This window comes from Callospermophilus lateralis, chromosome 7 (genome assembly GCF_048772815.1).
Source record: "Callospermophilus lateralis isolate mCalLat2 chromosome 7, mCalLat2.hap1, whole genome shotgun sequence".
NCBI lineage: Eukaryota > Metazoa > Chordata > Mammalia > Rodentia > Sciuridae > Callospermophilus > Callospermophilus lateralis.
The window spans coordinates 90,701,805-90,716,627 of NC_135311.1; the positions used below are offsets into that span (position 1 = coordinate 90,701,805).

Consider the following 14,823-nt stretch of genomic DNA (forward strand, 5'->3'; position numbering starts at 1 on the left):
AAGTGAATATCAATGAGTTTCTAGCATTTTTACAATTAAAAAATGATTCTGTAACTGAAAACCAATTTGAAAGATGTCAGGTGAAAAGTGGAAGTGTGTGTGTTAATACGCCCCTGTTATTAGAAATATATTTCTTTCATTTTAAAATCCTTATCTTCCATTGCAGAAGAGAAAGAAAACTCATATATTTTATGCTTCTCTTTTTTTGGGCTGTATTTTAAGGTAGCACATGAGTACATGATTAAAAATTACCTGAAGTATCATTTGCTATGGTTGGTTGCTACTAGTTATCATTTTGTCACCCGCAGAAGTGACGAGGGTTGTTATAAACATATGCTGTAAAGAAGGCATCCTTACAGATGGTCTTCACCCCCAGCTGGTCAAAGTTCATCCTTAAAGGATGCATGACTAGACTCCTTTAGAAAGTCTGAGACATCTATAGAAGCACCTCCCAAACGGTTTAGCATTATTCAACTACTCTGGTGGACACTGCAGGGAGTCAGGAACACATTAGCTGCCAGTCTGAAAGCCCTCATCTACTTTTCACTGCTGTTTTTAGAAAACAATGGTGGCATTTATCAAACACCATAGAAAAAGTACTAAATGTTGAAAGAATCAAGAAACTAAAGAAATTTAATAGATGGGATTTGGGGAAAGGAAGCACAGACTGTAGGAAAACACTCATTTGAAAAATATAAACAGGTCAATATTTGTACTTGAAGTATCTTAAAGATGAGAACATTTAAGACAAATTGATCATAAAATATAATGAAGAGTATGAGTTTTAAGTTACATCTAATTACATTATGATATTTATGAATATTTTCTTTTGGAGCACAGCTAGGAAAATGTTTTTCAAAGCCAATTTTATTGGTTTTCATTTTGTGTATTTTTTATGAGAAAAAATTAAACTAAAATGTGTTTTTAAAAGTCACTATTAGTAAATCTGTGAATGTCATGTTCTTAATTGTTAAAGTTTGTTTCAGAAATAAATCTGGATATTTTTTCATGACTTTTTTTAAAAACATGTTTGCAGAAAAATTAAAGAAAATGTGATTCCATATATTTGTATCATTTCAAAAATACAAGAGCTGCCATATTGAATGAGCAAAAACTTTCTTAAGCTAGAATGACCTGTTTGAGGTTTACAGACCTCATACAATGGTGACTGCATGAAGCTCTCAATGTAGGGGTTTATGATGAGCTAAATGCAGACAGGCAGAACACAGCTGTCTGTCCAACCTCACCAAAGCTTGAAATAAAAAGCCACTCACCACTGGTGACGGGGAAAGTGCAATGTTGCCTATCGATGCCTTCAGCTCATCTACAGTTGCCGCATTCTTAAGAATGTCTTTAGATTGCAATGGTTTGATCTTGATATTGAATTTCTTGTGTGATTCTTCTTCCTCTTCCGATTCACTCGAAGAATAAAAGTGCTTTCCTTTGGTAGGTAGAACACAGTTAAAGATACTTAGCGCTTTCTTCTACTGGGAGACATTGATGAGTATAATATGACAAGAGTGATTGCACATAGTCACTACAAAAGTATTCTGAGATGGCAGGAAATCAAAGCAAAACAAACAAAAATAAAAGAGTTAAAAAGTTAGGATTTCTTTACCATTCCTTAGAATATGATCAGAGATCATGAATTTCAAAGAGTACTGATCCATACCCTAATTTTTACTGCCATCGCTCATGTGTTGTGTCACACTCTGCACACACACAAGCATGCATGAGCTCACTCATTCTCAGAGAAAGACTTCTTTCTTTCTGGATCATCTGTGAAGAGTTTTGGGTGGTGCTCCAGAGTGTGACATGCTTTGCCCAGAGATGAACTGGAGGGGAGAGGACAGTAAGGGCTATTTTCCAGTCAGTATAAATGACATTGCCATGTCAGATTTTAGCAGACAACCCAGTACCCACAATTCACATGACTTTTTCTTTCTTTCTTTCTTTTTTTTTTTTTTTTTAGCACATTTCTTTTGCTTCTCTCTCTTTTCTATTAATAGATCAAGGCAAAATGCCTGCTTGTTAGCAATCAGGCTGTTCTCTGTGCTATTTATTCATTTCTCCTATTAGGAATAGTAGCTTAGGTTATTTCATCACCTTTGTAAAACCTGGCCTTAGCTTACTGTTTTCTGAGATTCTAAATTAAAATTAAAAAAAAAAAAAAAGAAAGGATATAGCCGGGTTCTTCAGGTCTGATGCTGTAGCCTTCTTCATCCAGCTCAGGTGAATTCTGTAAAATACAAGTATATGTTAAGCAATTATTATTTTGAAATAATAGAGGTACATTTTTCTTCCTAGAGTATTTTTCATATTTTTTCCACATTTTATTGGTGCATTATAATTGTATATAATGATGTGATTTGTTGTTACATATTCATACATGCACACAGTATAGCAATTTAATTTGGCCAATATCACTCCCTAGCACTTCCCCTCTCTCTCTCACCGCCTCCCACCCCATGGTCATTTTCCTCCCTTTGATTTTCATGAGATCCCTGCTCTCCTACCTTTCTTTTCCTTTTTTTCTCTCTAGCTTCTGCATTTGAGAGAAAACTTTAACCTTCTGAGTTTGACTTTTTTCACTTAACAAAATGTTATCTAGGTCCCTCTATTTTCCTGTAAATGACATAATTTCATTTTTCTTTATGGCTGAATAAAACTCCATTGTGTGTATATATATATATACACCACATTTTCTTTATCCATTTATTCACTATCTGTCTTTTATGTAAGGATATAGACAAGTCTCTTATTTTAGGGGGCCAAAGGTTTTAACTTCTGGAAGCAAATGCTGAGCAGTATATGTTTATATATTTACTCAAGGATACTTGGAGAATCCTCCTACTGGATAAATAAAAAAAGGACATTGTCAGTGGAAGAAGACATTCAAAGAGAACCTATCAAGCATTTCCTGTAAGTTGAGGACTGCTAAGCAACATGGGGAAATCAAAATGCAAATTGTTTGTCCTCAGGGAATTGAAATGATTTGGGTAGGCAACAATTAATGAAAATACAAAATACCAGTGTTAGAAGGAAGAGGAAATTAGTGAAGTTTGAAAGCATCAGGCATGAGGTCCACATGTGCCTTCTGAAACAGTTAGGAGGGAGCAGAGAGGGAGCCCCTGTGAAGGTGCGGGAACAGATTATATTGAGACACTATGGCAGGAAGATGGGGAAGAAAGAGGCAATAGCAGAGATGACAACTGGAGAACAGCTATGTAGCAGGAGACTGGACAATAAGACCACGGGTGGCCAATGTGCCAGGCTGGAGGTTGGACTCTCTAGAGCTGCTGCAGCCTCTCAGGGTGGGACATGCCAAATGCAGAATCTTAAGGTGTTCTGAAAGAATACTTCCAGATAGATTGAGAGCTAAAGAAACTGGAGAAAACTAATTTAAAATACATGCATCAACGCAGGCAAGATATGCTGAGAATATGGTTCAAGTTTTGGTGGTGAGATAGGATGCATTAAGGACATCTGAAAGGATCGATTGCTAGTTCTTGGTACTAGATCAATCACAGGAGAAAAAGGCGAGGGAAATTTCAGAAGAATCTAAGATTTCTACCCTCTATTCCTGGGAGATTGCTGGTATTCCCAGTAGAACTAGTTCTAATAGCAGACAACCACTACTTTTAGAAAAAGGAAAGCTAAAAGGCAGTTTGCAATACTGGGATTAACATTTCATATTTGAGTTCCTATTATATGGTAAATATGGTGACTCACATTTTATCTCATTGAATGACATAAAAATGATATGTGGAAAAAATATCCCAATAATCAGGAGGAAACTAAGTGAAATCAGAATGCCATTTCTCAAGAGCATATACAGCCCATGTCAGACATGGCATTTTGAGACTATACCCTATGCCCGAGAGGGGAGGAAGATGAGGAGTGCAAGGGAGGCCCTGCTGAGGTTATAGGCCTGGCAGTGACAGAGGAGATTTGGAGATGAGTTTTGCATTTATTGAAGCAATATCAAACATCACGACCATGGAGTGAGAACAGGACCTGAATTCCATGGAAAAAGCCACCATTTTTTAAAGTCGAATTTTTTTACTGTATGTGCTTAAGGCATACAACATGATGTTCTCATATACAGAGTGAAATGATTACTACAGTCAAATTTACATTTCCATCACTTTCCAAATTTACCCTTTGTGTGTGGGGGTGGGGGTGGAAGTAAGAGCATCTAAAATCTACTATTTTAGCAATTTTCAGTTTATACAATTTGATTAACTACAATCCACATGCTGTACATTAGAGATCTAGACTTAACTCATTCTACCTCACTACAGATTTGTACTTCTTGACCTACTTCTCTCATTTCTTCCCCCTCCCTGCCCCTGGGAACTAACCTTCTCTATTTAGTCTCTATTCTTCTATTTATCTGACTTAAGAAAAGATTTGCTGCATTTAAGTGATCATATATAGTTTTTCCTTTCTGTGTCTGAAAGCTGCCCATTTTTGAACACATACTGTGGTTTCCTTCTCCTTCAGTTCTCAGAATTACTTTTTTTTTTTTTAATGCAACTGTAGGGAGGCCATTTCCCTGCTGAAAACCTGTCTCTGACTCCTCACTGCACTTAGCATAAAAACCCAGCATCTTTGTGTAGCCAACAAGACCCAGCATGATTTGCCTCTTGCTCCTCTCTTTAGCCTTAGATACTTCTCCCTGCTACCCCCCGCCCCGCATCCCTCTCCAGCTGCAGTTTTCCCCACTGTCAACATTGGGACTTGAAAGCTGCAAAGCTTTCTCATTTCAGGGTCCTCATGAATGTATTATCCTCTGGTTGGAACTCTCTTCACTGGAATGTATAGCCACTTATCCTTGACTTGTACTTTAGGCTTTGCTTAAAGCTTATTCCTTTCTGAGATCTGTCTTAACAAAATTAGGATGATATAATGTATTAAATAAAATTAATACATTAATAAAATTCTTCCTATTTCTTGGAATAATTGTTCCCATTGCTTGGAGTAATTGCTATGTAATGCATAATTACAACAGCAGTTCCTGTGTGATCTGATTCATTTTCAGGCCTAAACACATTTAAAGGAAGTTATGCTTCATTTAAGTACTTTTTGCCAACCGGGAACAGCACTGGACTCTAGGGTTTGTTTGCTAGATGGAAGGTCATATGTAAGTATTTGATGAGTAATCTGATATTGTAATGATCATTCTTCCTGTTTGTTTTGAGATACATTAAAGAATTCTATAAAACATAACAAAATTTTTCTAGGTAAGAAGATTTAATTTTGACAGAAGAAATCACTCTAGTAGCTTCCCTTATAACTAAATATTTGTCAATAATTTGAAATTAGGATAACTTAGAGGGTGTTAGACATTTTGAGGAATTGAACTGTTAGAAATATTGAAAGGATTTTCCAAGGAATCTCCATACTGCTTTCCATATTGGCTGCACCAATTTGCAGTCCTTCCAGCAATATATGAGTGTAACTTTTTCCCCACATCCTTGCCAACACTTATTGTTGTTTGTCTTCATAATAGCTGCCATTCTGACTGGAGTAAGATGATATCTTGGAGTAGTTTTGATTTGCATTTCTCTAATTGCTAGAGATGCTGAATTTTTTCATATTTTTGTTGATTGACTGTATATCCTCTTCTGAGAAGTGTCTGTTCAGGTCCTCAGCCCATTTGTTGATTGGTTATTTGTCTTTTTTTTGGGATTAGCTCTTTGAGTTCTTTATATACCCTAGAGATTAATGCTGTATTTGATGTGTGAGGGGTAAAAATTTGCTCCCAAGATGTAGGCTCTCTGTTCACTTCAAAGATTGCTTCTTTTGCTGAGAAGAAAAGTTTTAGTTTGATTCCATCTCTTTTATTGATTCTTGATTTAAATTCTTGTGCTATAGGAGTCTTATTAAGGAAGTTGGGACCTAATCCCAAATGATGAAGATTAGGGCCTACCTTTTCTTCTGTTTGACCCCTCTCCTCAGACTATACTCAAAGGACTTAAAAACAGCATACTACAGGGACACAGCCATGTCAATGTTTCTAGCAGCAAAATTCACAATAGCTAAACTGTGGAGCCAACCTAGATGACCTTCAGTGGATGAGTGGATAAAAACAATGTGGCACATATACACAATGGAATTTTACTCAGCAATAAAAGAGAATAAAATCATGGCATTTGCAGGTAAATGGATGGCGTTGGAGAAGATAATGCTAAGTGGAGTTAGCCAATCCCTAAAAAACAAATGCTGAATGTTTTCTCTGATATAAGGAGGCTGACATAGGGGGGTAGGAAGGGGGATCGTGGGAGGAATAGATGAATTCTAGATAGGAAAGAGGGGTGGGAGGGAAAGGGAGGAGGCAGGGAATTAGCAAGGATGGTGGAATGTGATAGACATCATTATCCAAAGTACATGTATGAAGACACGAATTGGATGTCAACATACTTTATATACAAAGATATGGAAAATTGTGGTATATATGTGTAATAAGAATTGTAATGCTTTCCACTGTCATTTTTTTAAGTTAAATAAAGAAAATATCAAAAGGATCTTAATCCTGGGAAAGAGGCCTAAGAGAAGACAGGTACTATGTTGGCAAGGTGACATGCTCGGACTGCAGAGGGGGAAAGCATAAAGAATTTTATCTCTCGAAGCCTCAGTTTCTCCAAAGTGCAGATTATGTAGTGTTTGCCTTTTAAGGTTGTAAAGATTAATAGCATTTACTATTATAACTGAAACTGAGCATTCAATAAGTATAAACTCATTTATTATTAAAAAAAGTCTTACTAACAAATATGAAAAAGTTTAAACATGAAGGGTAATTTTCATGAAAGGGAAGATTGGGCTATGACAGTCACAGGCTAAGAGCAAAGGCATTTTGTGGAGATCATGAATTTGGGCACTTAATACACAATAGAAATGATCTTCAGTGTGAAAACGATTTAAAAGTTCTGTCTGATTAGAAATATAGGAGGGATCCTGGCTGGATCCAACAGGCTGTTGTTGTGGAAGTATATGGTTATGATCTTAGTTGGTTTTGGGGGGAATAATGGGGAAACTTTAAGTCTTAGCTGGAATTTATCCTCACCCTCTGAGAAGCAAAAAGTAATTATTATTCACCCTGAGAAAAACTGGTACCAAGAAGCTATAGTAGTTGTTTGTCATGAAACCAAAATTCAGGGGTTAACTGCCTTGCCTTGACCCTCAAAGCTGCTTGGAAATAGAGCCAGGATTGAAACACCGAGAGTTAATATTAGAAAAAGCATTTAAAAAAAAAATACTTACTGTGAGTTCCATAGGTTACTAAAATGTTCTGCAAATAATTAACTCTTGAATCTTTGACACAAAACTACAAAGTAACTATTATATTGACTTTATTTATTTTTTTCCTGGCCAGCAAATAACTATTCTATGGCCACATGGAGCTGGTATGTGGAGGGTTTGGCAGACTCTAGTGCTCTTCACCTCCCCACTATCCTAAATGCACCAGGCGCTTCCTAATGAGATGGAAAGTCTTTTACTTATTTCTAAGTTCTCTTATAAATATGAGTGTCTCAACTCATTGTAAAGTTGCCGAATGCTTAATAAATAAAAACAATATTCTGATACTCACATATCTTTCCCAATCGATTTCTGCATAAAATCCATTTGGTGCCCCATTGCTTTTCTTCTGTAATAAATTTGAAAATAAAATTCAACAGGGAAACATTTAAATGAAAAAAAGAAAAAGAAAACACAATGGAACGAAAACCACTTAACTCTTATCTGTATTTAGCAAGAGCTATCAAAATCCAGCCCTGGAAAGATAAATTAGAGCAGCCTATTATGGAAACACATTGATGTAATTGAATGGTTAATTTAGATGCCATGGCACTAGGTAAAAGAGCCTAAATATTTCACAAGATACCTAGGCACAGGGGTATTAGCAACTAGCTATTCAAATTTTATTCAATTACTGAAGGATTAGTAGCACCTACATTATAATTTAATCCTCTATACCTTCAGGGGATATAACCATATACACATATATTTTGAATGGAAACATTTTTACTTCTATGCTGCTCTCATATACAATTAGTTCCAACATATTAAAAGAGTTTTCATCCAAGTCATTAATTAATCTTTTAGCATTTCTAACACTGACTCAATATTTTTTTCTAACACTTCTTTGATAAAGTATAAAGGAAGTCAGCTCCAGATTAGTTAATTCAGCTCCTAGTTATTAAAACTAATGTTGAGATTCTTTTCAAATGGTTTTTCTCATCAAATTATTAAAATAGAATTTGAGGATTAATGGTGAACTTATCTTTGTGGTCTGTGCCTCCATGAGCACATTTCCTTGCAAGCTGAATGTATATCAGCATTACGCTGTCTCTTGAGTATCTTAAAGTTTTATTTTGGTCCCTAAGTACAATCATGACATATGACCACAAGCTCTCAAGCAAGGATCTGGCATCACCCAAGAGGAAATTGCTAAAATTCTCTCTTTTTTTTTTTTTTTTTTTTTTTTTGTGAGCAAAAGACAAAAACACAAATCGGGTCAGTAATGGAGGCTCTATCCAAGAACATTCTTGTATTTAGCACACAGAGCGATGGTATATTACTGAGCAATAGCAGATCTCAGAATGACACATCAAATGGCAATGCATGAGGATTGAAGACAGACCTCTAATTTTGCAATCACAAAGGCCACTTGAACTACAATGCAAGCATTGAAATCCAATTTGACAAATAGATGGGAAGTAAGCTTTTCAGGTATACACAGCGGATCACTAGACAACCCAGAATAAAAGTTGTCGTTGACTAGCATTTACTGAATGTTGATTGGGCATTCTTAGAATTGGCAGTAATTTAATAAGTGTAAACGGGTATAAGGAATAGATGTGTTGGTGACCTCTCTCTTTCTACATACTCTAGAATTTACAAATACAAGAACGCTGTCCTATTTCCATGGACCAGCACCCAGGAACATAGGACATGTGTCTATCTGTTTCTTTGTCCTGCTCCTGACAATCTGTGCTTGGACATCATTTCAGTCTTCCTATAGAATTGTCTCCATTGAATTGCTGTTTCAACAATATTCTTTCTACCTTGTACCAAGATCTTTTTAAAAATCGGCCACATTCACTCTGCACATATATACTTTATGAAGATACTTTTGAGAACGTAGTTCATTGCGTCACAATAATAAAAATTTTTTTTCTCTCCCCTGGAAATAAGTCTGGTTTCTATTTTCTTTTTGGCATGTGTGATTCTTTTAAAGTTCCTTCTTTCTTCATCAATTTTTTATATATAACTTAATTGCAAAGTGTTCCAGCTCCTTCTTAGAAAGCATATACAAAACCCAAGTTCAATATAGAATTTAATTTATGATAGGATAGCCAGTGAACTAAGTTGATTCCAGAGGAGTAAACTCATGAATTTTGTGATTAGCATGATACTGATGTCAATATACCTTTTAGGTTTTAAACCTTTCCTTAGTACAAAGGATTTCTATCTCAACACCAAAGAAATTGGGTAAATTATTGACTTCAAAATCTTCAGTTGTGCAATTCCTTTCCATTAGAATATCATCTCTATAATTAAAGCCTTTCAAATCCAAGACAGTCTATATGTTCAGTGCAACAAATTTCATATCTATTGTCTCTGTGTGTTTATGTGTGTGTGTTTCTTCTTGATAACATATCTAACATTATGTATAAAGAATTTCCTGAATTTCTACATTTGGTCTGAGTGGAGAATTCCCAGTTTTCTTGGAAATCAATGGAAGATTGAGCTAAAGGAAAAGCAGAACCTATACATTTTTTTTTCTTTTAAAACAGACACATTTTAATAACAAATACTAAACACAAACTACAAATCATAACTATACACTTCTTTTGGGGCACACACACACACACACACACACACACACAAACTCATACACTTGTCTTTATTAGAAGAATTGGTAATTTGGTCTCATTCATGCCAGTTTACTCTCACAAATATCTGTGGTTTTACAAGTGAAAATTACTATGTTAAAGCTAGGACAGAACCTTCCTGAATTCTTCTGGTTAGACTCCAAGGGGTGGGGGATCCTTCTTTTCAAATACTAAGCAAGGTACAGCTCATAGTAATGATAATGGTAAAGATGAAATCTATTGATTTCAAATGGAAAACATTGAATAAACAGGGAAGAATATTTTAGGTGGGAAAACATCCCACAATTAGCTGACAATTAGGCCTAATTTTCAAAGCAATATCAGATATTCACAGACAAACAGTATTTTTTTTTCTCTCTTTTGGAGTTGGACTAATATGTTCTTTCACTTCTTCCTCTTCTGTATTTTCTATAATTCTACACCTAACATTAGTAACTTTTAAAACTCAAACGTATGACTGCTATTTCAAGATAATCGATGTTTACAAGTATGCTAAAGTTGTTTTAATAGGCATTTTACTTTGATGAAGCTTATTATCTATTCTTAGTAATATGATGGGCTAAATCAATGAATATAGTAAAAGTTATGTTCAATTATATTCATCAAAGTTCCATTGTGAGTGCCCCTCTTATCTGAGGTCAGCTCATAGCTATGTAGTGATCTTTGGGTGGGAAGTGTTGAAAATATATGATGCACTACTTATCTATTATCCTTTCCCTATGAAGATAGGCTTGTAAATGATCCTTTAGGACAGCACTGACCAGTAGAACTCTCTGTGAACTTGGAAATGTTCTATTTATGTGCTGTCAAATATGGTAGTCACTAGATATAAGAGGCTGTGAAGTATTTACAATGTGTAAGTGTGACTAGGGGCTGAATTCTAGCCAACTGGCCACATGTGGTTACCACATTTGACAACATAGCTATAGTTCTTGCATAGCGTGGCCTAGAATCAGCATCTCTGACCCTACATCCTTTAGTCAAGAATACTGGTTCCCACAAGGCAAGGTTCTGCCATATACCTTATATTATTAAGATAGTGCTTATTCTAATAAATGGTACTACTCAATTTGCATGGTGATGTTTTATTACAGCAAAAACCTTCTTTATGGATAGAATATTCTTTTAAAATTTGAATTTTAAAATTTGAATCCCTGTCCTTTGTCTATGACAAAGGAAACACAAATATTTTATACCTGATCATTCTTTAAACGAATATTCAGATGTCAATACATAAAGTCAATAAGGTTGATTTAAAAATTGAACCCAGGTATTCGAGAAGTCATTTGGAAATACCTAAGAAAGAGTCCTCTTAAGTGGAATAAATAAAAACTATTGTATTTTCCACAATTCAAAGTGGGATTTTACTCACTGTTTCTACAACCCCTTGGAAATTTTAAACTAAAATCTGTTTCCTTACCGAAACTTTTTTTCCTCCTTCACGCGCACACTCTGCTTTGTTATTGTAGGGTGGTTCATGTGGGCTGGGCTGCTGGAATTGATTGTTTTCATGTAGAAAAAAGTTGTTAAAGGATCTGTTTGTTCTTCAAGACACATAAAGAATCACATGGCGTCAGCAAACATACCAGAGGAGAAACAATTTCTAGGCCAAATTGTACGGCCTACCAATCTTGGCAGGGTTCCTTTCTCAAAGAGTGGACTTTGGGGCCCATAATGAGGCTCTATTCAGCAGGCCGGCTTGGCTAGGTCAGGGAAGGGGGAAGGAGGAAGATGTGTCCCAGGTACTAGGGACCATGTGAATCTATTCTTCATTTAGATTTAGTTTACAAGTAGAGAACAGACACCAATACATACAAGAAAAGACGGAATAAAACTGTTGTATATCTACGTATGAAAAGTTTAGCTCCGCCATGTTTTCCCCTGGTCAAAATATTCTTGGGGGTCACCAATACATACATCACACACAGTTGACAGTTCCAAATCTGTGCCTTTCCTGCACTCCTGATAGAGATGAGCAGAGAAGATCTCACAGCAAGGGTTGTGACCCTGGAAGACTAGTTTATTTGTGAAGAGAAATGGGGACTGCTTGGAAACAAGTTAGTGAATCCTGTGCAAAGGTCTTGTTGTACACTTCAGTCTGAAGTCTCACCACCATGACAGACAACTCTGCCAACGATGGGGACCCTCAGCCAGTGGGCAGCAAGGCAAGCCCACCTTCATATACACAACCCCTTCAAGAAGTGATTAAAAGCATTGCAATCAGTGATGGGCTTCAGTGAAATTGGAGACACTGAAATTAAGTGGGCACTACTAATTAGAGCTTTTGTGCAGGCCCTGTGTTTACTGAGTAGTTTATAAACACTAGGTAGGCTTAACAGCACCTGTAGTTTATTGGACCATGTTAGTGAAATTATAAACTTCAACTTCAGACATTCAAAAGACAATCCTTTGGAAGCTATCTTAGCCATACAAAAGTGGACTGAGTCAGCAGATAAGGAATTGGTTTGAGTTTGAAAGAAAATCAGGTGGAGATGTTGGAGCACTTAATACAAACAGAATCTGAACCCAGTCAGACAGCACTGGTTTTCAAAATTTGGTGGCCACATTTTGGAAGGAAACTTAACATTTTCAAATGGTAAAAGTTATAATGGGCTAATAACTTCCAGTTATCTATGAAGTTGTACACCCTGGTTCTGAAAAAATGAACTTTTGAATGTAGTCTTGTTCAGAACAGGTCTGTGTTATAACCTGAGAAATTAAATAATTCCTTTCTTTCCAAGTAAGATTGACCAGTGACCTATGACCAATGATATTTGTGGCATTTCTAATTAATCAATAAAGAGGACAAAATTTCTACTAGATAACTTTATAGAATCTGGAAGGGTATAGGGAAGGAGGGCTTGGGGACCTGGGCATGGAGCCTTGGACTGGGGGGATGGGTCCCCAGAATGAACACTGGCTTCATTAACACAGCACATGTTCAGTTACCTGCTCTATGCCAGCTGCTGCACCAGGTACCATGGTGTGTGTTTTACTAGAGATTTAAACGGGTGGTTCCCTGAAGAGCAGAGAATAGTGAGGTAGCAATAGGGCTTCAGTGACAATGAGCAGGGCTTTTGGAGAAAGAAAGACAAAGGACAAGACTGAGAGTGACAGAGTGAGAAAAGCAAGAAATAAGCAGTCCAGTCCTGGAGCAGCCAGGATAGAAAGCAGAGTAGCTAATAGAGCCTTGCAGAGGTGGGAGAGGCATAGACAAGAGGACTCAGGGAGGAGAACCAGCCAGAAGCAAAGAGAAGAAACAGAAGCAAAGAGTACCTGAGACAGAGTTAACGAGAGGGCTCTGAGCCAGAAGCAAGAGGTGAGGAGAAGCTGAGTCTTCTGGGTCTTTTTTTTCCCCTGCTGAATAGAGCCTTGATTATAGTGTTACCCAATGTCTGATCAATTTCTGTCTATTTTTCTTAACATTTCATAGTGAGAACCACATGAACACAAAAGTCACCCCAAAAGCTAAGAACCTCAAGTCAAGTGTGGGAGAAAAAACTCCTTCTATAGCTGCAATTAGCACCCCAATTTAGGTATAATATTATAAAGGGTGATTTTTTTTAAAAAATAAGTTTTTAACCACCAGGTTTATTTTAGCCCACTTCTGCCCAGTGAGCCTAATGTGAGTCCATTTTTTTTTTTTTTTCAGTAACAGCTGTTCTTTTGAACCTTCTGAATAGGCATCTGATTTAGATTTGAAGGAAGTCATTTTAGAAGCTGGGGCAGAATCTCATACAAGCAACTCTGATAAACCCAAGCCCGTGCACCACAGACTTCTTTAAAAAAGCAAGAAATCTTGGCGGCTAGCAAGGAGCCAGAGTTACTATTAAATCTAACCTCAGTGGACACACGTTCCTCTTTCAGGCTGTAAATTCAGGCCTAAGTGGTTTTAAGACCATTTCCTAATTTTGAATTTAAGATAGAAAAATACATCTGCAGCCCAGCTACGCCAGGGGAAAAGCTTCATTCAGTTTTATTGGGTCCCAGCTCCTTTATGACTCTGTGGCCTCTGTTGGAGAAAAACATTCTCACATAATGAGCTTTTACATCATTAAATTGGAAATGAAATAACAGTTGACAGTAGCAGTCCCTGCATGAACTGTCTGGCTTTGGAGCCATCATTTCCATGATTAAGTTTGCTTGCCTGCTCCTCGGCAGGGTTTTAGGTGAATACACCAAATAAATGTAACTTGACCAAGACTACCTGTATGTCTCATGCAATTAGTAGAGAAAATTATAACAGTGAGAGGTCAGAAAAGTCTTCCAAGCTATTTTTTTTTCCCCTGGGGTGGGGGTGGAGGAGAGGAAAAGAAAAATAAATGGAGCTGTAGGAAATTTAAATATAGTATATATTGAAGTGCAAACCATTAAAAATAGTCATTTAAATACTTACAATTCCATCTCGATCTGGTGAACCTCTGTAACAAAAAGAAGTTGATAGTTAGGACCGTGAATCTTTCTGACTACACAGACTAAAGTATCAAGAATAAGAATCATGAACCAACATCTTGCTGCTCCCCTGTGTTCACCCCAGTAAACCTGTATAAGGAAAACTAAATCAAAACAAATTGGGGGAGTGATATTTGAGAGTGAGGTGTGAGAGAAAGATGGTCATCGAAAACTGAAGCCCAAAGGCACAAGTTGGTGGTGCAGTGCCTTGGCCGAGTTTTGAGAAGAGATTTCATTAGAGTCTGCCCAGTCTTACTTTAAAAGTAAGACTATGTGAACCTATGTTCTCTTTCCACCTACTGCAAGTGGTCCTGAACTGTCTCTTGCTAGGTGAAACTTCTGAGGTATTTTCGAGCTTATTTTGAAAATCTGAATTTTCTCCTCATTTCTGTATTTACATATCTTTTGATTATAGGAGAATAGGAAGGAGGACATATTTTGCTAAATGGTTCCTTCTGATAACTAAAAT

General features: G+C 36.6%; 1 protein-coding gene across 12 annotated transcripts in view; it reads right to left on the reverse strand.

Annotated features, from left to right (window-relative positions):
- Sgip1 (SH3GL interacting endocytic adaptor 1) overlaps window positions 1-14,823 on the reverse strand; it is a 200,215-nt gene that overhangs the window by 89,632 nt on the left and 95,760 nt on the right. For 6 of the 12 annotated variants that reach the window (XM_076863753.2, XM_076863752.2, XM_076863750.2 and 3 more), the window contains 5 exons: window positions 14,299-14,323; window positions 11,323-11,394; window positions 7,595-7,651; window positions 2,185-2,239; window positions 1,275-1,450 (listed from right to left, as the gene is read on the reverse strand). In XM_076863753.2, the coding sequence (XP_076719868.1) occupies window positions 1,275-1,450; window positions 2,185-2,239; window positions 7,595-7,651; window positions 11,323-11,394; window positions 14,299-14,323 (385 nt within the window). The remainder of the gene's footprint in view (window positions 1-1,274; window positions 1,451-2,184; window positions 2,240-7,594; window positions 7,652-11,322; window positions 11,395-14,298; window positions 14,324-14,823) is intronic. The other 6 variants (XM_076863755.2, XM_076863754.2, XM_076863751.2 and 3 more) reach the window with 1 other exon arrangement.